The sequence below is a fragment of the Centrocercus urophasianus genome, unplaced genomic scaffold (assembly GCF_019232065.1).
Source record: "Centrocercus urophasianus isolate 14NV4802_14NV808 unplaced genomic scaffold, USGS_Curo_1.0 seq_13, whole genome shotgun sequence".
NCBI lineage: Eukaryota > Metazoa > Chordata > Aves > Galliformes > Phasianidae > Centrocercus > Centrocercus urophasianus.
Window position 1 is genome coordinate 1343790 of NW_024884475.1, and position 23967 is coordinate 1367756.

The window sequence follows — 23967 nt, forward strand, 5'->3', positions numbered from 1 at the left end:
AGACCAGGCTGCCCAGAGCCACATCCAGCCTGGCCTTGAATGCCTGCAGGGATGGGGCATCCACAGCCTCCTTGGGCAACCTGTGCCAGTGCCTCACCACCCTCTGGGTGAAAAACTTCTAATATCCAACCTAATCCTCCCCTGTCTCAGTTTAAAACCATTCCCCCTTGTCCTATCACTATGCATCCTCACTATTCACCATGCGTTGTGCCAGCAACTCTTCTTAGAAATCACAGCATCATCAGAATTGGAAAAGACCACTAAGATCACAGAACCATTGAATGGTTTGGGTCGGAAAGATCACTAAGTTCAACCCCAACCCAACCCAGCTATGCCCATAACCACATCCCGAGAGCCACATTCACCTTTTACTTCCTCTACCATTCAATTAACATAAAATATGAAGGCAAAAAGAAAGTTGGTCTACTTCTACCACCCAACGCCATCTACAAGCAATAGTTTCAAAGCACTTGGCCACAGAACATTTTGTCTGAAGGAAAAGCGATTGGAACCCAATTGAAATTTCAGTAACAGTTGGTATCTCAAACTCAGTATTCTTCTGGAGTGAAACTACTGCCTGTGACTGATACAACAACTGACAAACAAATTGGGATGATTACATACCAGGAACTGGTTTGCATTAGTAACACAGTCAGTGTTCCAGTAGCAAAGAAATTTCAATATAACTTAGATTATTTTTTCCTCCCAACGTGACCAAGTGATTCTTAGTCTGCTACTCATTTCAAAACAACTTCACTTTATGCCCTTGTGTGCAACCATATCTTAGGGCATTTAAGCCCCAGTTCTTTGATTTACAAGTGCCTTCAGCTCATAAAAAAAGTATCTGGATTTCATGTACCACTAAGAAAAATTAGTAACACCAAACTGATGAGAAACTGTAAAAATGTGTGGGTTTTTTGTTAAGTATAGGAAGAAACAGTGAAGAGAATTATAGATAAATCATCACAAAGTAACTCTTCCCAGTTGTGTTGGAAATTATTGCTTATTCTCAACACATAAAAGCAGAACTATTGGCTACAATGGGAGTGGGGCAAATTTCTCTCCAGACTCAAATAATTTCTTGTATTCAACGTAACTCATTCAGCCTGAAGAACTGCCAATGGATTGAAGAACACCACCAGTACAGTACTATGATAACACATTTTGGAGCATTTGGGGTACCTCGGTGCTTGAGAAAACATGAATGAACAGAGAAGACATTATTTTTACAGCATTTCTTTCTCCCTGTAACAATTCAGGATTATTTTGCAGTATTTTCTTCCCACTTTTGCATAAAGGAAATAGAATCGCATCAGTTCTGCCTTTCTTCCCAACCCCACTTCACATCAGGGGGGAGAAAGTGAAACTGGAAATGATATTTTGAAGAGGACGCTCTCTTAGAAAAAGGAAGAATATAAAACTTAATTAACTTACGAAATTGGAGAGGTACAGCAAAGAAGGCACAGTGGGAGGTTGACCACCAGGGTTTGGTGCTCGCTTTGAATACATAAGATCTTTAAAAAGGGTCCCTAGCACTCAATTCACCAGCTTCACCTTGTAGGTGGGAGCACCTTATGGTGTCCAAGCCTACAGAACCAGTCAGCATCAAAAGCCAGGGACATGAAGAGAGCTCAGACTGTTTGCTTTCTACTTAAACACAGCCTCAAAGCCAAAGTTAATGAACAAAAAAGCAGCACAGAGGCTGAAATCTCCAAGGGGATCCGAAGAGCCAACAGCCAAACAAGCTGCATGTGACATTTATGTGCACCTTTCTCTATTTCTTCTCCAGCACCTCCACTTTCTCTATTCTGTTTTTCTTTTTTTTTTTTTTTTTGTTTCTTTTTTAATGGTTAGAGGCAAGGATTCAATCCGACCTTGGAGAATACAGACAACAGTAAGAGGAAGCCACAGCCTGAATGCTGAGTGCCTGTGCTACTGTCAGAGGACCAGCTGAAAAACAAATGTGTCTTTTTTCTGAGCATTCCTGAGTGATGCCAAAGTCATCAAAACACTCGTTGTGCCCTTTGTGAGAACGAGGGGGGAAAGAGTGCTCTTCTGCTTAAGGGAAGCACCATTACAGACCGCAGCTCTCCTTTAAGCACAAACTCATCTTGCCCTTGTGAAACTCATGGTGTTGTTTTTGGTTCTCTCCACTTGTCAGCAGCAGTATGCCAACTCAGCAGTGAGGGTCTGGGAAAAACCAATCAACCTGACAACCCAACTCCACCATCCATACAACGGTCGTGGCTCTGCCGTGCGCTGTTCTGCCAATATCTGTAATGAGCGATGTAGGTTGGTAGGACAGCAGAGAGCTAACCTTAGGAACTTAAAAAGAGCGAAGCCAGCTGATTCTCCCCCTCTGCTCTGCATTTATTAGGCCACATTTAGAATATTGTGCTCAGTTCTGGGCTCCCCAATTCCAAAAGAACAGGGATCTCTGGAAGGCATCCAGTGGAGGGCCACAAAGGTGATGAATATGAGGAAAGGCTGAGTGACCAGGGTCTGTTCAGCCTGGGGAAGACTGAGAGGGGATCTGATAAATGTGTATAAATACCTAAAGGGAGGTGGGAGGCAAATGGATGAAGCCAGGCTCTTCTCAATGGTGCGTAGCAATAGGACAAGGAGCAGTGGCCTAAAACTCGAACATAGGAGGTCCTGTACTGACATGCTTAAGAATTTCTTTACAGTCAGGATGATGGAGCACTGGAACAGGCTGCCCAGAGAGGCTGCAGAGTCTTAGAGATTCTCAAGACCCAGCTGGTTGCCAACCTATGCGACCTACTGTAGGGAACTGCTTTATGAGTGGGGTTGAAGCTTCAGGGAAGGAAGGTCTTGCACGTGTAGCACTCTATTTCTTAACATCTGAAGTACCATATCTTAGAATATAACTGTCTCAGGATTAGATATTTGGTCTTCACCAGTGTAGTATCCATTTTATTTGCACTGCCCTTAGTTACTTCTCCAGAATTCTTTCTTTATTTAATGCTCCTAGAAATATGGTTTGAATTTTAGTCCTGTGTGGAGCCAGTAGTTGGACTTGTTGATCCTTGCAGGTCCCTTACGACTCAGGATATTCTACAGCCATCAACAGCTGAAGATCCATGAGAACTGGGTCACAGAGAGGAGACATGTCCCAGAATTTAGTCTGTTCCTATTCGCTTTCCCCATTGCTCATCAGAAGCTCAAAACCAATCTGCAAGTAAGCACACTCAGACTGCTCTGATACCTCGTAGAAGAAAAGCTTTTGGTAAATTCAGCACAGCTGAAGAGGTTCATATGCCCAAATTTATATTCTACAACAAATAAAAATAAAATTTCCACTAAAATTTGATTTTCACACCTACTACTGTGAGCCATGTTGCTCCTGTGCGGAAAGCCAATGAAGGAGACAAATGACTTGTTCTTCACATGCTGCAATGCTAACTAAGCCATTGAGCCTTTATGGCACAAACATTTGATATTGTGCAAGTATAAAAACTAGTTCACTTCTGAACTTACACCAAGCTGAAAATCGATTTATATTCCAATACTGTGCCGCCTTACTGCAGTAGTCACAAATTGTCACTTTTCAGCTAATTGGCTGCAGTCAGCAGTTGGCTCAGAAATGCCAATTATCTACGCTTTGTCTCCCTATGTGAGCTCTCCGATTGCTGTGCAGAGCAAACACAGGCATAGCTGCCTCTAAATTAAAAACAGAGCTTAACATAGAGTCCCCCATTTCTGGGCATCACAAAAAATTACCACACAAACCTGACAAATGGGAAGTATTTGATCAGAAAAACAGCCAGGTGCTGAATAGCGATGCACATCTAAATTTCAAGTGTACCAGCAAACAATGCTCTGGGAAGTGCCATAACCAGGGCAGCAAGCTCAGTTTGGGCCCTGAGCACATCCAGTGAGACACCGGAGGAGGTCTCCCAGAGTGCCTGAGGATGCTCCATCCCTGCAGGCATTCAAGGCCAGGCTGGATGTGGCTCTGGGCAGCCTGGTCTGCTGGTTGGTGACCCTGCACATAGCAGGGGTGCTGAAACCAGATGGTCATTATAGTCCTTTTCAACTCAGGCCATTCTGTGATTCTGTGATCTGAAAGTTCCCTTCCAACCCAAGCCAATCTATGATTCTATAATCTTCCTTATGGTAACCCGGTACCAAATGCCTCAAGAACCTGAGGTAGGGCCAGAAAACACTCAGCTCTTCGAAGAGCTGAAAAATATGAAAATAAAACTAAAGATCAGGCCTTTCCATGGCCATCTGCCAGATCCTGCCCACAGACTGATGAACGGTCGTGCAAGACGAGGGACACCGCAGCTCGAGGCTATTGGACCAATCCTGCAGGAGAGAAAAAATGAAATAAAAGGGTCCCTGCTCCTGCCTCCAGAGCTGTGTCAATAAGAGGGAGTACCTGAAGTAACAGCAAAAGTCATGCTGTGGTGGTGAGCCTCACGGGTTGTGAAGGCAGCAGCAGCAGTATCTGGCTGCTGGATGCCATGGAACACACAGTATTGTGATCTCTCCGGTAGCCAGGCCCTGGGGTCAGCTGCTGGGTGCTCCTCCTTCAGCTCCTACTCTGAAAGGTGCATGGACAAAAGCAGCATGCCTGTGGCTGGCATCAGATGGAGAGATGACTAGCAGAGATGGTGCTATGTCTTGCTGCTGTGGGTTAAGACGTACTGCTACAGCTCCTCTCACACCCAAGAGTTAAAGCAGCTTTTGATATGGGCTAGAGAAGGAACTCACACCTGTAAATCTACCCCAAGTTTTGATTTTGTTGGTCTTAATGTCAAAACTGAAAACTCAAGAAGTGAATTCTACAACAGCTACAACAGAACTCCCCAGTACCTTAAGAAAGTTTAAGCAAACATTAAATGATGGGGCAGCATTTGAGATGAGAAGGAGATACAAACTCAGATGAGAAAGGTCTAAGTCCAAACTCATTGGATTTCCATAGTATGAGGATCTCAAAGGAGTTCCTGTATTCAACAACACCTGAAGCTTCTCCCATGTAAGGAAGGGTTGAGTGACCTGGGTCTGTTAAGCCTGGGGAAAAGAAGACTGAGAGGGGATTATAAAGATCTAAAGGGAAGTGGGAGGCAAATGGATGAGGCCAGGTTCTTCTCAGTGCTGTGCAGCAACAGGACAAGGAGCAATGGCCTAAAACTTGAACATAGGAAGTTCTGTACTGACGTGTGGAAGAACTTCTTTACGGTCAGGGTGACGGAGCAGTGGAACAGGCTGCCCAGAGAGGATGGGGAGTCTCTGATGGAGACATTCAAGACCTGGCTGGATGCTGACCTGTGAGACATATTGTAGGGTGCCTGTTTTGGCAGGGGGGTTGACTCAATGACCTCTTGAGTTCCCTTCCAACCCCTGTGATTCTGTAAAACCTTAAGATGTTGTACTAAGGGACACGGTTTAGTGGGGAAAACACTGGTAGTAGGTGGACGGTTGGACTGGATGATCCTGGAGGTCTTTTCCAACCTTGGTGATGCTGAATTCTACAGCATTCTACACATTCTTGGTGATGCTGAATTTCAGTTCTGATCCCTTCCCATAGCAGAGAGCCTGACACACACATAATTCTGTCTTACTTCTCGCCAGCAACTGACCAAAATGTGGTGATTTTTTTCCATAAGAACTCAGTCTGAAGACAAAAGTTAAAAACAGGACATTCTGAGGTAACAACAATTAAGCTCAGTTAAATTATTAATGTTAACCGAAGACTAACTTTAGTCCCTTATTTCAGTTATTAAAAAAACAGACTCCTTGAAGTTATTTTAAAGGCTCAGAAACAGAATCAAACAGTCCCAAACATCCCACCTTGTACACTGCCTGCAGATAAAACCTCTACTTACCTGTGGCCTCTCACAGTCTGTATATTGTTAAGGTATCCAGCTGAATGCCTTTGAAAGCAAATTCTCTGCTTGCAATTCAAAGGGAAGAGAGCAGAAATAAATAAGAAGCGCAGAAAAGAGATGTTGTCACATTGCTTCTGCCCCAACACAGCTCACTTCCAAAGCTCTTCTTTTTGTCCAAGAAAGGATTTCTGGTTGCTTACAAACTTCTGTATATCCACACTTAACCTTGATGTCTGACCTACAGGTTCGGTAAAAGCCCATTGGAAAGAGATTTCTATTCTTTGAGCAAACTTCTGTGTTGCTGGTTTTCATTCTGCCACCTCTAAGCAACAGTAACTTCTCAACCACAGCACAAGAAGTATGTTTCGTGCCTTTTGGACTTCAACAGTCTAACTAGAAGGGGAAGAAGAGAAGGAAATGCAGGTCAGGAGCTCACCCCGTTAAGAGGAATTCAGCAGAGGAAAACAACACAATAAAATCCCCTGTTTAAGAAAAAGAAGGGGAAAAAAACCACTCTCGGTTTAACAGTAACAAATTCGGGAGTGCAGGAGACTTCTTAAAAACCTATCTAAAATACCAGCCCTTACGCTGGACCTCAGATGTGTTTATGCTGTGGAGCTGTTTCCAGTTATCTCAGCTTGGCAGTGAGGACTGCGTTCCCATGTCGGTCTGACAGCTGCAGCAGGAGGGCCAATGCCACGACTCCATCCCACAGCATCTGGCTCACACCAAGGGAGGAAGAGGCACTAATCTGCAGTTGGGAATAAAGTTTTGGTGACAGAGCGAGCTTTCTATATGAATCTTGTCAGAGGGAAAAATAATGCTTATATACTCCCTGTTTTTCAGTGGATTTGGATTTATACACTATTGCAATAATTATTGCGGAGATGAAGCAGCCTCGAGCTGCTTTGCAAAGTGTGCTTGCGAATACAATGGCGGAAGCCAGACACAGAAAGCAGCCACTGAGTTTGCAATGCTCCACCCTTCCCTGCTGCAAGTCCCCAAGTTCCTCTGCTGCACCCAATGCTGCTGCCTGGATGTGTTTGTGAAGGATCCTGTTGGCTGGCTCTGCGCCCAGCACAGCTCCAACACCATCTGTGTGCAGGATAAGTGAGATCTGCAAGCAGACCAACTATTCACAGGGAGTTTCAACATGGAAAAAGTTAAAACTTCAGCACACGACAGCTCAGCCACTTTCCCAGACACTGGAAGTCCAGGATAAGTGAGCTTACAGCATACAGCCACCTGAATGGCTGCCAAAAAATTTACGTAAATGGAATAAAAGTTGTTTTCCTGAAGAGCTTACAATCATAAAATGGCCTGGGTTGAAAAGGACCACAATGATCATCTGGTTTCAACCCCCCTGCTGTGTGCAGTTTCACCAACCAGCAGACCAGGCTGCCCAGAGCCACATCCAGCCTGGCCTTGAATGCCTCCACAGATGGGGCATCCACAGCCTCCTTGGGCAAACGTGGGTAGGAAGCAGGAATCAAAGATAATGAGAAGAATAAAGCAGCTAAATACAAATTAGAAAGCTTTTTTTAGGCCGCAAAATAGCTGGCAGATGGAAGTGGCCAAAACCTTCTGTCTTGAATCATCTCTGACCAGACAAAGCACAGGACAAAGCAAGAGAGGGCTGACAGCTACAGCTCTATCAGTGGAGAAAGAGCTCAGTCCCCCTCCCCAAAAGTCATAAAGGAGGAATCATTTAAAATACTGATCAATCTGTATCAGAAAAGATGTGTCCATGAGCTGCAGCCTGATCTGGGTTTCTTTCTTCAAGAGAGGGAAACCACAATGGAAGGTTTCCTTCCAATGGATTAGATGGAGCCTGTGTGACCGCTGAGCAAAGGAGAGCCTCGTTACGTGGTACTGATAGCCACATCCTCAAGGAGAGATGAAGCCAGAATTCATGAGCTGGACTGCTTCATGCATCAAGGTTTTATTTTTTAAGAGCCTCTGTTACGACTTTGCGTTAAAGACATCTTAATGTGGAAAGAAATCACTGCTGGGGAGGGAAAAATGAGCAGTGTAGATCCAGGTAGATAAATGTAGAGGGAACGGCCTTAAGTTGTACCAGGGGAGGCTCAGGTTGGATAGTAAGAAGAATTTCTTCTCTGAAAGAGTGGTCAGGCACTGGCACAGGCATCCCAGGGAGGTGGTGGGTCACTGTCCCTGGAGGTGGCCAAGAACCATGGAGATTGGCACTGAGAGATGTGGTTATGGGCATGGTGGGGTGGGAATTGGTGATGATAAAGCTCCAAGTAGAGAAACCAGGTTGGAACCTGTGTTATTTGCACTGTTTCACGAAATAACTATGCATGACACCCATCCGTATAGAAAAACACACCTGATTCAGGAAAAAAAAATAATAATCCAAACCCAATCTTCCCAGAAATTAGTTCCTAGTGGCCTCATTATACCAGGATGCCACAGCACCACGCTGCCCTGACCCCAACTCTCTGTGCTGTGAGTGAGATTTGCCAGTATGGTAAAAACATCTTAATGTGAAGTCAGGAAAGACATTTCAGCAACATTCCAAGAATGGATTGTTCTCAACACGAGCAAAGCAGACTTGCAGAGCCAGCTGAGGTTTGTTAGGGGAGCAATGGTGGCTCTGCTGTCATGTCAGACAGCCAAACAAACCTTCTGCTTTTGTCATCCCACTTATTATGGGATGGATTTTCCCCCAGTGGATAGTTCTGTCTACTGTGTTTGAGTGTTGTGGCTTCTTGTGTTCTATTCCCAGTGCACTTTTCTCCTCTTCATTCACTCCGTGTACTGTTCTTTGGCTCTTTAAATGAGCTTTCACGTTAAGGAAATACATCCAGCTCTTCTGGTAGTCATAAAATCTTCCCAGCAATGGCCCACATCGCTCATTTGCTGAAACATATTTCAACCCAATGCTTCCCATTTACATTCAGCAGTGGCCCACTGTACTTTCAGGAAGAGCTGCTCAGCACAGAAGCACAGCACCTGCAAGCAGTCGGCACATCACCACCCTGGACCTCACCCAGGAGGAATTATTGCTAATCTAATGCAGACTTTGCTTCCACATAAAATTAATTCTACATTTTTTTTGATATGATGCTTTCCAGTCCTGAAACTTGAAAGAAAGAGGAAAAAAAAAAAATCATCTATCTTTAAAGGTAAGAGAATCATAGAATGCCCCATACATATCTTATCCATACATCTTGCTCTCACATCCAAAAGAAAACTCTTCCTACAAAATCCTTTTGGTATTGTTAAAATCTGAATCTCAGCGTATGCATCTCTGCTCCCCTATAACTTGATTTATTTATGTAGCTGATGTTTTGGGAAAGCCACGTGGCCAGACTTCCAATGCTTCATGAACATATTATGATAAGCTTCAGAAACAGAGATGTGTGAGTTACTTCTTCAACACAGCTAAATCATCCATATGAGACTGTGACGAGAAAACAAAATGAAAGAATATTAATAGGGTGGCCTGCATTAAAATGGTACCTTTCCTGATTTCAAAGGAAGATAAAAATAGGGAAATAAAAATATGGTGCAGACTGAGACAGCCCTGAAGGCTCCTCCCATCCTGGTACAGCTGAAAGAGGCTGTGACAGAGCGTCACGTTTCCAGTCGGAGCAGATGTCACTGAATCATCAAGGTTGGAAAAGACCCCAGAGATCACCAAGTCCAACCAGCAGCCCACATCAGTGAACACTACAGAGCACAGTGCGACACGCAGAGAGGTCATGGTTCAATCCCAAGTACAGCTCGAGCTGCAGGTACCAACCCAAAGACTCCAATAGTTGGATAGAATGATAGCAACCCTGTGCAGCAACACAACATCTGGGGAAAATCGAGTGCGTGCAGTTCTCAGTGCTGCTGAAGCCTCCAGCCAAAAGCAGAGGTTGGAGCCCATCTGAGAAAGGTTGAATTGCCTTTGAGAAAAACCTCAAGTTTTAATGATTTAAGAACAAGGACAAGGAGGAATGGTTTTAAACTGAGACAGGGGAGGTTTAGGTTGGATATTAGGAGGAAGTTTTTCACCCAGAGGGTGGTGAGGCACTGGAACAGGTTGCCCAAAGAGGCTGTGGATGCCCCATCCCTCGAGGCATTCAAGGCCAGGCTGGATGTGGCTCTGGGCAGCCTGGTCTGCTGGTTGGTGACCCTGCACACAGCAGGGGGTTGGAACTGGATGATCACTGTGCTCCTTTTCAACCCAGGCCATTCTGTGATTCTAAGAAGCTGCTAAGGAAAATACTACTTAATGTGAAAGGGAACAACTTCGAAAAGGCGAAAAATGTCATCGGTCGATGCCAAAAGTACAAAGGCAAGAATAGATAAAAAGGAAGCAGCTGTTTCGTGTTTTAAAGTATCATTTAACTGTACTGTTTCAAATCTTTCCATCCCCAGCAGAAGATGTCAGTTTGCCTGTTCTGGAAATCAGCATGTAATTGCATGTCTCCAAAAGTAATTACATTGAACGGCAAATTTCATCAGATTAACAAATTGATTTACGTTTCATTGTTCGGGTGGAAGCAAGCAAGGCTCTCACACAGCGAGCGGCTCCCAAGCACCTGCAGTTACATCTAAATAAAGGCAAGGGACATCATTAGCAAACAACTCTGGCATTCCAGGGCTTTCAGAAGCAAAACTGAAAGAAGGCTTTCCGAATGGAAGGATCCCAAAGAGCAGAGGGTGATTATATCTCATCACCGACACGTATTCCTAATTAGAGGCATGGAGGGCACAATGAGGACCTGGCAGGAAAGATCAACGGCCTCAGGAAGGCTTCAAACCTACCTAATTATTTTATAAGAGCAATTCCTACCTATCTATACGTATTTTATTCTCTTTGGCCAACGACAAAGGCTTCTTTTCCTTTACCCTATGGAGAGCTTTCATTCGATTAGCCCGTGGCTTTTGATTATAGAACAACATTAATTTACAGAAAGGCTGGAAACATCCACGGGCCACATCCATCCTCAGGGATATTTACGCCCTATATCAAATGTTTCCTCCAGAGACACATCAGGGTATTAGAGTCAGTTACAGACTCTGCTTTTTAACTCCAGAACACTTTCTTTGCTCTGCCTTGTTACCAGCGTTATCAAAGCCTTTTAGTTAGGCTGTAAACCTCAAAGAGGGAACCCTAGAGAGCATCATGAGGAGTTTGCATGTCACCTTAAAGAAGTGGAAGGCCTCAACTAAAAGGAAGCATGGGATGCAGCATTCCTGGGGTCCCACGTTCCTCACCTGGCAGGAGCTGAGTTACCCCAATGCTGTTTTTGGCTGCACTGATGCTTCATCCATCACTCTGCAAGGTAACACAACGCTTTCCGACACACATTAAGCACTGAATGGCAAGTCAAATTGAGGCTTAATTGAAAGTGGTATTATGATTCACACTAATGGCAACCACCTGTTTTATGGGCAATGCCGCCAATACAAATAGCAGGATGGGGAATCGGGTATCAGAAGAAGAAATTTAATCTAAATCTGCTTTAATGAAGATTTCCTTTGAAAAAGAAGAGCGTGGAAGAATTCAGTATTTGCATTCTGCTAGACACGAACCGTGAGGCATTAAACTAATGATGACAGAGATGAGAGTAAGAGCTTTGTCTGAAGGTTGCAAAGGCTTTTTGGGAATATAATTCATGGCACTTTATAAAACACTGGCTATTCTTTCCTACTTGGAGAGCCTTGTTCAGCGTAAGGGGAAATGAGCCTGCTTCACCCAGCCAGAGAGCCATTCCTTACAAGAACCTCAGCCTACTTTATAATTCCTCTCTGCTCTGAAATACAGCTGACAACAGCAGCATATGGCTCCATGTGAACTTTGCCTACATAATAACACAGGAAATATCCTCTGGCTTAAGAAAAAGACACATTTACTCGTAATTGCCAGCTCTGCAATGCCAAACAGACACACAGGGAATCTGCTTCCTTACGCTTCTATACACGTTTTCAGAGAATGCATGTAAACCAGTAGGAACTGTTTTAGAGGTCAAAGGAGGCCATTAGCAAAAATAATACAACCCCACAGCAAGCTGTTCAGCTGCAATGAGAGGCAGAGCAGAAATCCTCTGATGTGCAGGAATAAACAGAATGTAGTTGGTTCCCTCAGAGCAACAGCGAAGGGAAGAAGGAGTTGGATTTGAGGATCCTTGTGGGTCCCTTCCAGCTTGGGATATTCTATGATGCTAAGAGAAGGTTGCAGATGCAGTAGCCACTGGTCCCAAACACTAAGCTTCATTCTGAGTGCAAACATATTTTCATATCAATGTGAAACCTTACTCTGCTCTATCTGGAGCACCAAGATGTGCACCTTGCTTCAGAAGTTGGACGCAGCCAACCTGGTAACGTTATGCCAACAGTAATTTAGCAAAAGCAATGTGAAAAGCTGACAGGAGAGCACCAAAGGAAGGTCCGAGGCTGGTGGTGATGGATTGATGGTTGGACTTGATGATCTTAGTGGTCTTTTCCAACCGTAATGATTCTACGAGTCATAGATCATTCAATAACAGCACGTCACTGCATGGAGAAGCTTACATCTTGGGACACCACGGGGGCTCTGCACACACAGCAGCAGGGAAGCGTGTGGACACATAAGTCTACACATGCAGGTTGGTGACAGTCATCTGGCCTATCACCAAAAGCAAGCTCTGCAAATAAAAGGCTGATTTAATTACAGCAGATTTCAGGCTGTCCTCAATTTTCGGCTGGCTCTGCCATTTGTTACAATTCCTGCGCTTGAACTTCTGGCAGCTCCGTGTAAAGCAGCCATCAATTTAACAGAGATGAATTGTTTCCACCTTTCGGTTCACCATTCACAATTTCAGGAGATGAACTATGCAGCAGTTCAACATTTCGAGTGGGTTCGCAAACATTTTCCTATCACTGTAAACAGCCTGTTTGAAATATCCCGAATAATTATGACAACACATTATGTGACTGAGTTAAGCTATCCACACTCCATTAACTTTCAGCATAGAAGGGAATAAAGCTTTAGGAGAGACTATATAGACCCTCAGCTGTGAAATAAATCAGCTGGAGGAACCCTGAAAGAAGCTTCAACAGCCCGTGCTGAAGTTTGCGAAATTAAAGAAATGTAGGCAGCAGAGGCAATTTTAGCTATTTTTCCAGCACAGCCGTTATTAAATCATGCTAGAAGGCAGCAATTTCAGTGACTTGAAAGTTTCCTCATATCTTGCAGAGGCCCCAAACAGTGGGTGATGTTTAATGCCATGGCAGCACTCCTCCAAGCATCGCACGCGGTGACGCTGCGTCGGCACGGTGACACTTTCCCGAAGCCCAACATGATGATGAATTGCAGAGCAATGAGATTTTGCTTATTTTGTATGCAAAAGGCTGTAAAATTCCTTCACCTCTTTTTGTCCCTTGAAACATTTGGCTTATAATTAACGTTTAAGCACGTTCAAATTAAAATACTTCAACCAACATGAGAGAAAGAGAGGAGGCAATCGCCAGTTAATGACACAATTACAAACTGGTTGTTTTTTTCTTAATCAGCTCCTAAGCTTCCTACACGCACTCAGCAAGCAGCAATCTATGTAAAAAGCTTTACAGAGGGTGGATCTGAAGTGTGGGAGAGCAAAGCTTGAAATCACATGGGACAGAATGAGAATGACAGCAGTAAGTTGGGTAAGAAACAAGGCGGAACCACAAGTTGTGTTGGACATGGTTAATGGGCACGGTGTGATGGGTTGATGGTGGGACTGGATGATCTTCATGGTCACTTCCAACCTTGATGATTCTAAGTTCATATTTAGTGAGTTGAAGAAAGCTCCAATAGGACTGAGCTGTAATGGCACAGAGCTCAGAGCCACTGGAGGGGTGGAAGTTAACTCCGTTAGCAACTAATTTTGACCCATTACACTCTGGAGAGATCAACTTCTGCAACACATCCCATGTAAATAAACACACTGCCAGCAGGAATACAAGCATCAAAGAGCTTCCAGCTCTCGCCACGAGCTACTTCTCAGATCTAGAACTTCAGTTTCACATCCCAGAGAGCTGAGAGAATGCCACCTGAAATGAAAACCCATGCAAGTTGCTCTCAAGTTACCGCAGCAAATTTCCTTGCTCCTTATTGCAACATTCTACATCTTCTTTTAAAGACATACATCTTGAGTGAATAACAAAACATGCAACGTAGATTAAGAACATACATAAAATAGGCAGGGAGGGAAGAGATGCACTGCTTCAACTGGCAGATAAGGAACCCTTCAGGCAGTGCTTTCCAAGCAAAAGAGAGAAGAGTGAACAGCTGTGGTCTGCACGATGCTTCTGAAGACGACATGGCTGTGTTGGACTGCATGCAGGAGCAGAAAGAGCTGCAAAGCAGAGAGGGGAAATACAGAGACGTTTCTGACAAGTCCTTACCTGAGTTTTTAGGGAAGCTTGGCAAGCTAAGACTTTAAAGGAGCTCCGTAATGTCGCTTTCATAAGCAGGAACTACTCTGACAAAGTTAGTAGGAAGCAGATTGCTGAGTTTTGAAGGCTCTCTGCATTTTGCAGCTTTTGCTTCTTTTACAAAGTCATCTCGAGTCAGAAGGCAGGGAGGGCGAGACATCCCAAACCAATGTAGTTAACAAAAAAAATCCAAACTGAAGTGGTTTTGAAGAGAGGTGGAGCAAGGAGGGAAAAAAAAAAAGCCAGAATTTGGTGCTGGCAGGGACACAGCTATCTCTGACACAAAGAGCATTTATACCCAAGTCCTCACTCAGCAAGGCAGCAAGAGAGGAAAGGAGAGACAGACCTCAATCACGAGCAGCTGGATACACTTTACTGCCCAGGGACAGACCCAAAAAAATGTGTGTGCTGCAAGGTGATGTGCACACAAGGAGGGAATATTTCCCTGCATTTCCCAACAGCAGTCTGGCAGCATCACACTGCTTATATTAAAAACACTCTTGCTTCCAAAGGTAAATTGAAACACGTTCTCTAGCTCCAAAAAGCTGAAGAGTGCAACTGCAACGGGCTGAATTGTAGGTGGCAGTCTCTGAGATAAGGAAACCAGTTTGCATCCTGGCCATCTGCAACATGTAGCTTTAATTAACAAGTCTTCTTGACCTGGAGGACCAAATCCAAGCTGCAGAGGAAATATTTAGAAAAAGAACTAGCAGAAGGAATAGAGGAAAGGGCTGGATAAAAGCCCTAAAGAAGCAGTGAGGAAAGCAGAGTGGTCACCAGGTGAGCAGTCATCCTGGGGCTCTATCTTAAATCCTGCACTGAACCCCAATCAAGGATCAATTGCGAGGAAGTCTTCGTTCCAGAAATCCATATCTTGAGTTATCTTCTATTTCACCTGATTGAAGATGAACTTGTACAGTAAGCTCACACTTTGTGAAAAAAAAAATAAAGCAAATAGGACAGAGGTATAGAAAGGACAGGTAGGAACACAGATTGCAATTAAGGGCAATTGAGGGCAGCTCAATCCACTGTGGAAGATTGCACAAGACCTGAAAGGACACTACAAGCCCTGCAGATAAATCATATATATACTTCTCACTATATTTTCCCTAGTTTTTTCTCTATATGAAGCTGTAACTTTCCATAATACCATCTCCTACTCAGCAGCTGCTCTTACCAAGATGGGGAGGACGGAGAAGAACTACTGGAGTAAAGGAGCACTGCTGGCTGGTGTGAGAGGTGTGGTAACAAACTGTAGAGTATCTCAGCAGCCAGTGCAATAAAGCTTTTGTGTGGCATCAGATATAAGAGCACGGTTATATCAGATGGAGAATGGACCAAAGGTACAGCATGACACCAGACAAAAGCAGGTCTACATGGCTGTAGGCTCTGCGTGAAGACGGGACGACCCTCCTAAGTGCAGACACCAACAGGTATCCAGAGAAAGAAGTCAGAAAAACAGCAGTTTGGGGAACCAAATTTCTTAGCTATGAACTGAAGAGCATATGTTAAGAGTAATTGTAAGGACCATATATTCCTGGATGTGCTGTTACTGCCAGACTTCTTTGCAAAAAATGTCTCTCTGCCAATAAGAGCTGACAATATTTTGGACTTTATTTTGGCAAGTAACAAGGACATTAAGGAGAGTTGGTGATATAATATTACCTTGGACTGAATGCACACACAAGCACTCAGATTAAATTAAGGATAAAAGAAGGTAGGTGGTGTAAAAGAATCAAAGTTCACTCTTTTTAACAGTGAGAAATTAAGTCAGACACTAAAATCAAGTGGACCAAGGAGACAAGGAAGGGGAAAGCAGCCATCTAACTATTTCTATCAGGTCAAACATACAAAACTATTTGAAAACTAACTGAGAACTGACCTCTAAGAGGACATTAAGAACAATTAAAGAATCCACAAACTACAGAGTGGATGGGATTCATTAGCAATGTCTTAGAAGCTGTGAGTGGTACAGAGATAAAACAGGAACTGCTGAATGTCAAGCTGTGCTAGACCTCAGCAACTTACAAACAAAATGGGGAGAGATGCTTCAGTCGTGTAAGAAAAGGAAAATATAAAGGGAAGGAGGTGAGGGTATGCTATAAGGATAGGCAGGAGGCTAAAATCAATCAGCTACAATCTTACAATTGAATTAGAGCATTCATTAAGGACAAGGACAGCGAACATGGGCGGCAAGGCCAAGCACCTAACGGGAATGAGCTTATAAACAGAGAATGAGATGGATACAAGACACAAATGTTTTCCTATGGTCAAAGTCAGTGAAAGCAGACAGCATTCATCCCTGCACTCCAAAAGGAATGGTAACAAGGTGGTCAGAGCCAAGCATGGGGCTACAGAAAACGTGAAGTGTGTTTAGAGGAGGAGAGAGAATCCTGATATCCCATTCCCACAGCATGCAAGGTTGTTTGAAAGCAATAACTGAAGAACAAAAACTGGAACATGTCAAGAGTTGGCAGTGGTGAACTGTGTTCTGCCGACCCAATGCCTTCTGCCTGTAAAAACACTGTATAGACCTAGGAAGTGCAGCTCAAAGAATGCAAGTTACATAGAATCAGAGAATCATTAATTGGAAAAGACCACTGAGATCACAATGTCCAACCCCAACCCATCCACCCCCACCATGACTACAGCCCTCACTGCCACATCCCCGTGGTTTTGGAACACCCAGAGGGACAGTGATCCCACCACCCCCTGGGCAGCTGTGCCACTGCCTGACCACTCTTTCAGAGAATAAATGTTTCCCAATATCCATCTTGAATCTCCCCTGGCACAGCTTAAAGCCATCACCTAATTTCATTATGGCTTTCAGTACGAGGCTGCACTGGAAATTCCTGGGTAAGATAAAGATGGTGGGCAGAAATTAGTTCAAGGATTGAGTTGGACAAGCTTTGAATAATATATTTATTAACAGCAGACCCCAGACAAAGTGTGTTAAGAATGTTCTGCTGACAAAGTTGAAGGGGATTGTCAGTAAATAGGAAAGAATAATACTGAAGAAAATCTAGATGATCTTCAGGACTGGCAATGTTATGCAGTAACAGCAGCAGGATAACGTTTTATGATGCTATTAAGGATGGAGAAGAATGTTCTCCATCCAGTCAGGGAGCTCATCAGTTGGAAATAAAGGATGTGAAGGAGCTGAGTATATTAGGCCATGTTAAAATGAATAAGGACTATTAACCACTGAAGGCATGAGAAGGAAGAACACAAGTTACAGCCATAAAAGGACCTAGAAAAATCCATTAAAGACACAGAAGCATCGCTGCACAAAGAAATGGTGGGAGCTGAGCCACATAACATTGAATGAGGCTGACCAAAACTGTAAGCACAGGTAGGGGGGAGACCAGACTGATCACAGTGAAGCTTAAGGAACAGGAACAGCCCTGTTCTTAAAGACCTACAAGTGCTCACACACAGCACTGTGTTCAGAAATAGCAAACTAAATAATTCATTGTAAGCTACAGTCCAGCACTCATTATGGAAGGCCAACAGTCAACATCTGTATCAGTCAACTTGTAAGTTGGAAAATAAATCACGTATTTCTTCCTGACACCTGCAATTACCAATGTGATAAAAGAGAAGCTTGAAAACTTACATCAGCCATAGAGCAAGTGCCCAGCTTTGTACACAGGACTGTCCTGAGAGCAATTCTAATCCGTAATGGAAACAATCAGCTTTACTATTTGCTGCTTCTGCAGCCAGTGACAAACTTGCAGCTCTCCAAACTCATTCACATCTAAAACTCAGGGCTTTATCAATCTATAAAGCAGAAACTAGATAATATTTATCAATATTGTAAGCAATATTGAAAGGAACCAAACTCAATCCAAAGTCAGGGGATCAAATTTACTGTTTTCTAAATAACACCACAGTCTCCAAAGCGTTTAAACACTGCCATCTTTACAAGAAGGTGATGTGGACCTTTCACAAGTATTCTTAATATTTTCAAAAAATTACAGAACAAAAAACTTGAAAAATATCAGCACAGCTTAATGCCATCTCCTCAAGTGAACCTCACCTCTTTACTCAACATGGTAACATGTGTTGTCTTTGTTGGAAGCGATGCCAATGGTGACTTTGTGCAACAACTGATGCCAACGATGAGTTTGTGCAATAATTGTGTCTAAAATACCATGCAAATCCACGTGGAGCTTCCAGCTTTCACTTAGTAACTGATTTCACTGGCTGAATAAGGGTGGAGAAGGATGATTTTGATCCCCTACAATTTGACCGAGTTTCTTTAAAAAGGCATTAACCAAACACATAGAGCCTTGTTTGTGATCTCTGTTCCAGACCCAGCAATAGCTTTGTCCTTCACAGGGACCCCCTATCACTCCGAGCACACTGTGTTGATACCTGAATTAGCCCAGAGCAAGCAGGTGCCCGAGGCTGCCCTGAATTATTAGCTGCAGCAGCAGTTGTAGAGTGCCTGTGACTGCACTCTGTGATCTACAAGCATTTTCATGATCCACTGAGCTTCATCCACTGCTTGTGCAGCATTAGCATTATCACCACAGACAGCCTGACACCTAAGGCAATGTGTGTTAACTGACTGCACTGCATTAAGGGGAAGAATGAGCATCACCTTCTTCTGCAGGTACCACCGGTCTTTGGCAGCATGAGGAGAAAGAGGGATGGCCCTCCAGCGGAGCCTTTAAAGAACATGATGTTAAAAAGAGACACTAAGAACATTTCCTCTGTTCTCTCATTCCAGGCTTGGTTTTGTGGCTATGACTCTTCGTTTGCTTTCCTCAGAATCCATATCCGCACCTTTAAAGTCAAAGCCCTTAATAGAGCATAGCTCAGTAAATAAACGAGCATCCCACTTGATTTCACAGCCCATTTTCAGACCCATTGGGCTGAGGTAATAGCAGACAACACGACCCTTGTGCTCTTAATCAGGAACAGAAGAAGTCTGCTGCAGGATTACACCAAGAGCTGCTTCGGCTTGGACAGCATGCAGCACAGCTGAATTGCCACATTGCTCATGAGAAAGGGCAAGTACATAGGAATAATTGCACACAGGCAAAGAGCTCCTACCTGTATCTTTATTGGCCAGGTGAAGTTGCTGACGTAGACAAAGAAGGTGATGTTTGGATTGTTGCGGAAATCAAACTTCTCGTTGGAGAAGCTGTCCTTGTATTCCTTTATATTTGTTCTTGAAACAACAGGAATCTCCTCCCCAGCCTGCGTGCCAGCTGTTTTCAGATGTTAAGAAGTAACAAAAAAACCACGTTTCAGTGCATGTTTCAAATGACACATAAAAAGGGCCAATCACCCAGAATCCTAATGCTCTAAAATTCACTATTCATCTAAACACGACCACGTTAAGCTGCTCTGTGCTATCAAAACCACTGTATGCCAGAATATTGCATTACTAAAAATTAAATTAGCTCTCCTCTGCTGTTCCCAAAACACACTATTAAGATGGAAAAATATACCTCTTTTTAACATTTTACTCCTGCCCCGAAGGCACAGCATTAAAGAACGTCACACAGCGAGTTCACAGGTTAAAGCAGATGTTTCCAAGACAAAATTTGCATGTGTCAAAAACTGGTAACTGAAGCAAGCTACCAAACAACTTAGATCACTTCCAATTTTACCTGCAAAGCTTGTTGCCCAAGTAATATTGAGGTTGAAGTTTTTCGATGCGTTGATAAACATATCCAGGTCTCTGTTTTGCTAGAGGAGAAAAAAAAAACCCAACAAAATACAGATCAACAGAAATACCCACAGTTTTTAAGAGGAGCAATTTCACTGCACTGTTTCCTAGCAAATCCTCACTGAAAAATAACTTGGAGTTTGTTATTCATACGAAGCAAACACATCAAGTATCATCACATTAAGCAAACGACAGCCTGCAGAACTACTTCCAATTTCTGAAAGCAGTACTTTCCTCCCCAAGGAGAACGTAATAAAGAACAAAACAAGTCATGTGCATGAAACGAAACAAGAAGAATAGAGATACGAGGTATGGGCTGAGCAACAAGCAGAGCTAGAATTGCTCAGCAGCTGTTTAAACAACCGTAACAAACCGACTGTGGCTCGTATGAAATTTTCCCATGACTATTTCAAATTTCATGGCCAAGCACAGCTCTCGTGCAACTTTGTGGAACTGGGCACACTGAGGAGACTACAGCTGGAGACTCCCAGTACTGCAACAGTATATATATATTTTTTTTCTATGGCCATGGAAAACAAACACACAGCCAAAGGATGATATTTGGTGATAGGAAGAGGGTAAATGACTTTAAACTGGAAGAGGGTAGATGTAGACTAGGCATTAGGAGGAAATTCTTCACTGTGAAGGTGGTGATACACTGGAACAGGTTGCCCAGAGAGCTTGTGGATGCTTCCTCCCTGTATGCATTCAAGGCCAGTCTGGATGGGGCTGTGAGCAACCTGGTCTAGAGGGAGGTGTTCCTGCCTACAGCAGAGGGATTGGAACGAGATGATCTTAAAGATCCCTTCCAGTCCCCATTCTGTGACTCCATATTTCAGGAGAAAGTAGAAAGTTTACCTCTTCAGGTGTTGCTACAAAGTTGATTGCTGTGTAATAGCGATCGTCCTCTTGAGAAAGGCTAAAGGTGAACTGGTAGTCAATGAGAAGAGTATCTGTAAGGAATGCATACAGCAAGTTACTGCAGGTCTTGGAACAGAACAAACTTCCACAAAGAAAAGCATAATATTACTAAGGCACATCCAGCACAAGAGAACACCTAGGAGTCACTATGCTGATATGAACGAGTCCAACCACTGTGATTTCACACAAAAGGGGCAAACTCTTGTTATTATTTTCCTCTTAATGCCTCCTAGGACCCTCTGTTGGGTAGACACGAGCTAGGCAACCCTCCAATGTCTATCTTCAACTTTGACAAAGCACTAAATAGAAATTTCCATGCAAGAAGAGAACCTGGTGGGACTCAAACTGACCAGCACAGAGTTGCTCTGGTGAGAGTCGTGCATTTCTGACTTTTCTTTTTGCTCACTTTACCAGCTTGGTGCTAATTGCATCAGCGTGGTGAGTTACCCTTGCAAAGTGACTGTCACGAGCTGCTGTCGCATCCTTGCTTTGCAACACAAATGGAATTTCAATTTGTTAAATATGGCACGTTGGCAACTTCTGTGTCTCACAAAAACACTGCTCGAGATCGTACCTTTATGTAATTTAAAATGATATCTCTCCTTGCCTGCCAATGTGCTGATCATTAATATTTGCAAATAGAAGCTGGAGAGTTTCCCTTAGGCAATCTGAACCTTGGCAAAGTATCCTGGAGCTGCACAGGAATCCAACTGTTCATTTCAGAGGAAACGTGGGGATTTTGAAGCTTTACACACTCTAACATGGAATAAAATAAATAAAAAACAGTGTGTTCCACTAACAAAAAATCTGCAGACCTGCTCTGATGTTGACTTGTTAGGTGTACATTTCCAAGTATTTTCCAGAAAACCACCATTCATCTGAATGTCACGTGAGAAATTTTCAAAGATTTGCTGTGAAAGTCCAATAGAGGCATCAAGAAGAGCGCATTGATTTTCTTCAGTGAAAGCAGGAGTTCTAAAAGAGCATTTTCTAGCCTCGGCCTTAATCTCTGGGACTGTGAGCTGATCTGTGGTGAGTGAGTTTTAAACAGGATATTTTAAATGTCAAACATTTGTTATCTACAAACACAATCCCAACTGTACTCACAGTAACACGTTCCTTTAAGTGGATTTCCCTGATACCGGTTTTCGACTTCGCACCTAAAGAAAACAAATGTTTTGAAGGTTATTTATTTTTTTTCCCCAGTTCTATTTATACCCAAATGCTGAAAATCAGAAAACACACCTGTTCCAATAACACCATGCAATTAAAAGTAAAAAATACGTCTGAGCTGTACTGAACTGCTGAAGAAATTACCCAAATCTGCCAGATCCCTGCAAAACAAACTAGAACGGAATTAAACTAAAATACAAAATTAAGGAAACTAACTTTGTATTCACTTGGAATGTGTTTAATAGCTCTTTGCAATGGATGGACCTGTATTACTGTAGTCAAAATCTGAAGTTTCCATTTGCATTTATGACCGTTTCAGGATCCAGTCCTCCACATGTTTGCTAATGTAGTGCTTTAAAAATAAACCCGCCAATGAAATTATTTGAAATGAAATTACTTCCACTAACGTTACACTAAAAGCATTTCTGTTGTGCTGCAGAGAAACCTCCAGCAAATTCGTTGCTCTGAAACAGCTCCATTAAAATGCCCCAGTGTCGAAGTCTTATTTCAGACATATTTATATTCCCCCAGAAGAGAAAGTGAAAATCAACCCAATTAGAAAGATCAAGCTAAGGATGAAGCAAAACGGTGTGCACATCCTATGGGGTGGGGGCATCATTTTTCCTCCCATCCATTCTGCACAACATCCCCAATGGAAACGTTAAAATGGAAATCTCCAGGCAATCGTTTTGTTCCTGCTTTTCCCCAGGGGAAGCACAGCTGGCTGCACAGCCAATGGATTTAGTCAACTGTCAGCAGGAAGAGATGGGCACAGACATCATAAATACAGTCATTAAAGCACATGGGGGCTCTGTGCCAGTGTGAGCACGGCCCTTCTGAACAACAAAGTGAAAGGAACTCACAGTTGACACTCATCTCCTTTGATTCCCTTGGTGGTGCAGAAACACTTCCCCGTGTTGGTGTTGCAGACGGAGGCATGGCCATTGCACTTGCAAGCTGGTGGGAAAAGGGTGCAAGGTTGAACAAAGCAAAACACATTTCATAAGCAATTAGATCCAAATGGTGATAAGTCAACAATTAACGTGTACACAAAAACTCTTTGGGTGCTCTCTGGTTTCTCAGGGCTGTTAAAAATAGAACCAGATGACAGAATGGTTCCAGGGACGACGTTTTGTATGAAACCACAATCTGAATGCTTCCCTTCAGCCTCCAAAATCTATTTAACTTCCTCTCGTGTTGCCAGATAGCACAAGGGATATCATAACGGGTAGGAAAAAGGCAGAGTTTCAAATTATTTGGGGCTCGCTAACACATTTCATTTAAACTCAAAACCCAAGAGAAAACAGTGATCTCTATTCTCTGCTAGCAAAGCAAAGCTCCCGGTGCTTTCGGGGCTTCTGTAAGAAATAAATCTGCTGTTGAGAGAATTAAAGGAAGTGCATCTGCAGTGTGTGAGATCTTTGGTGCCTGTGCTTTGAGTACTTCGGGGGGCAAACTCCAATACAGTTTAAGATGGCTGTGTGTCCCACAGCAGATGGTGGATATGCCTCCAACGAAACACTCGTGCTGACACACTCTGAAAGCTTTGTTTGCACAGAAGCAGAGGAGATACGAGCAAAAATGAAACAAAAGAAGTCGTCATTGAAGTCAACTTCAATCGTAGTCAGAATAACGGATCTAAGAACTCCTCCCAGACCGTGGGTGCCTTTCAGAGTTTGTTCTGGTGATGGCCAGGAAGATGTGTGCACCTGGAGCTGTGAGAAGTGGGAAAAGGACATAAAGAAAAGATCCCTCGTTTGTGCTCTCTGAGCTTGCTGAAATTGCATGGTTTAAAGGATGGCGTCAAGGCACTTCAAGGCACGTGCCACAATGTACCAGCAGGTTCTCAGATGAAGTCCCCATCCCGAATATTCTTGCCCACCTTGGACCTTATTTTATGAATCCTTTTGATGCCTCCTT

The 23967-nt window shown here is 43.4% G+C and overlaps 1 protein-coding gene across 1 annotated transcript in view; it reads right to left on the reverse strand.

Moving 5' to 3' along the window:
- Positions 1-23967, reverse strand: part of ATRN (attractin) — a 147014-nt gene that overhangs the window by 45471 nt on the left and 77576 nt on the right. Inside the window, 5 exon segments of the mRNA XM_042811734.1 lie at positions 19332-19489; positions 19895-19973; positions 20812-20906; positions 21982-22034; positions 22911-23004. Coding sequence (XP_042667668.1) covers positions 19332-19489; positions 19895-19973; positions 20812-20906; positions 21982-22034; positions 22911-23004 — 479 coding nt within the window.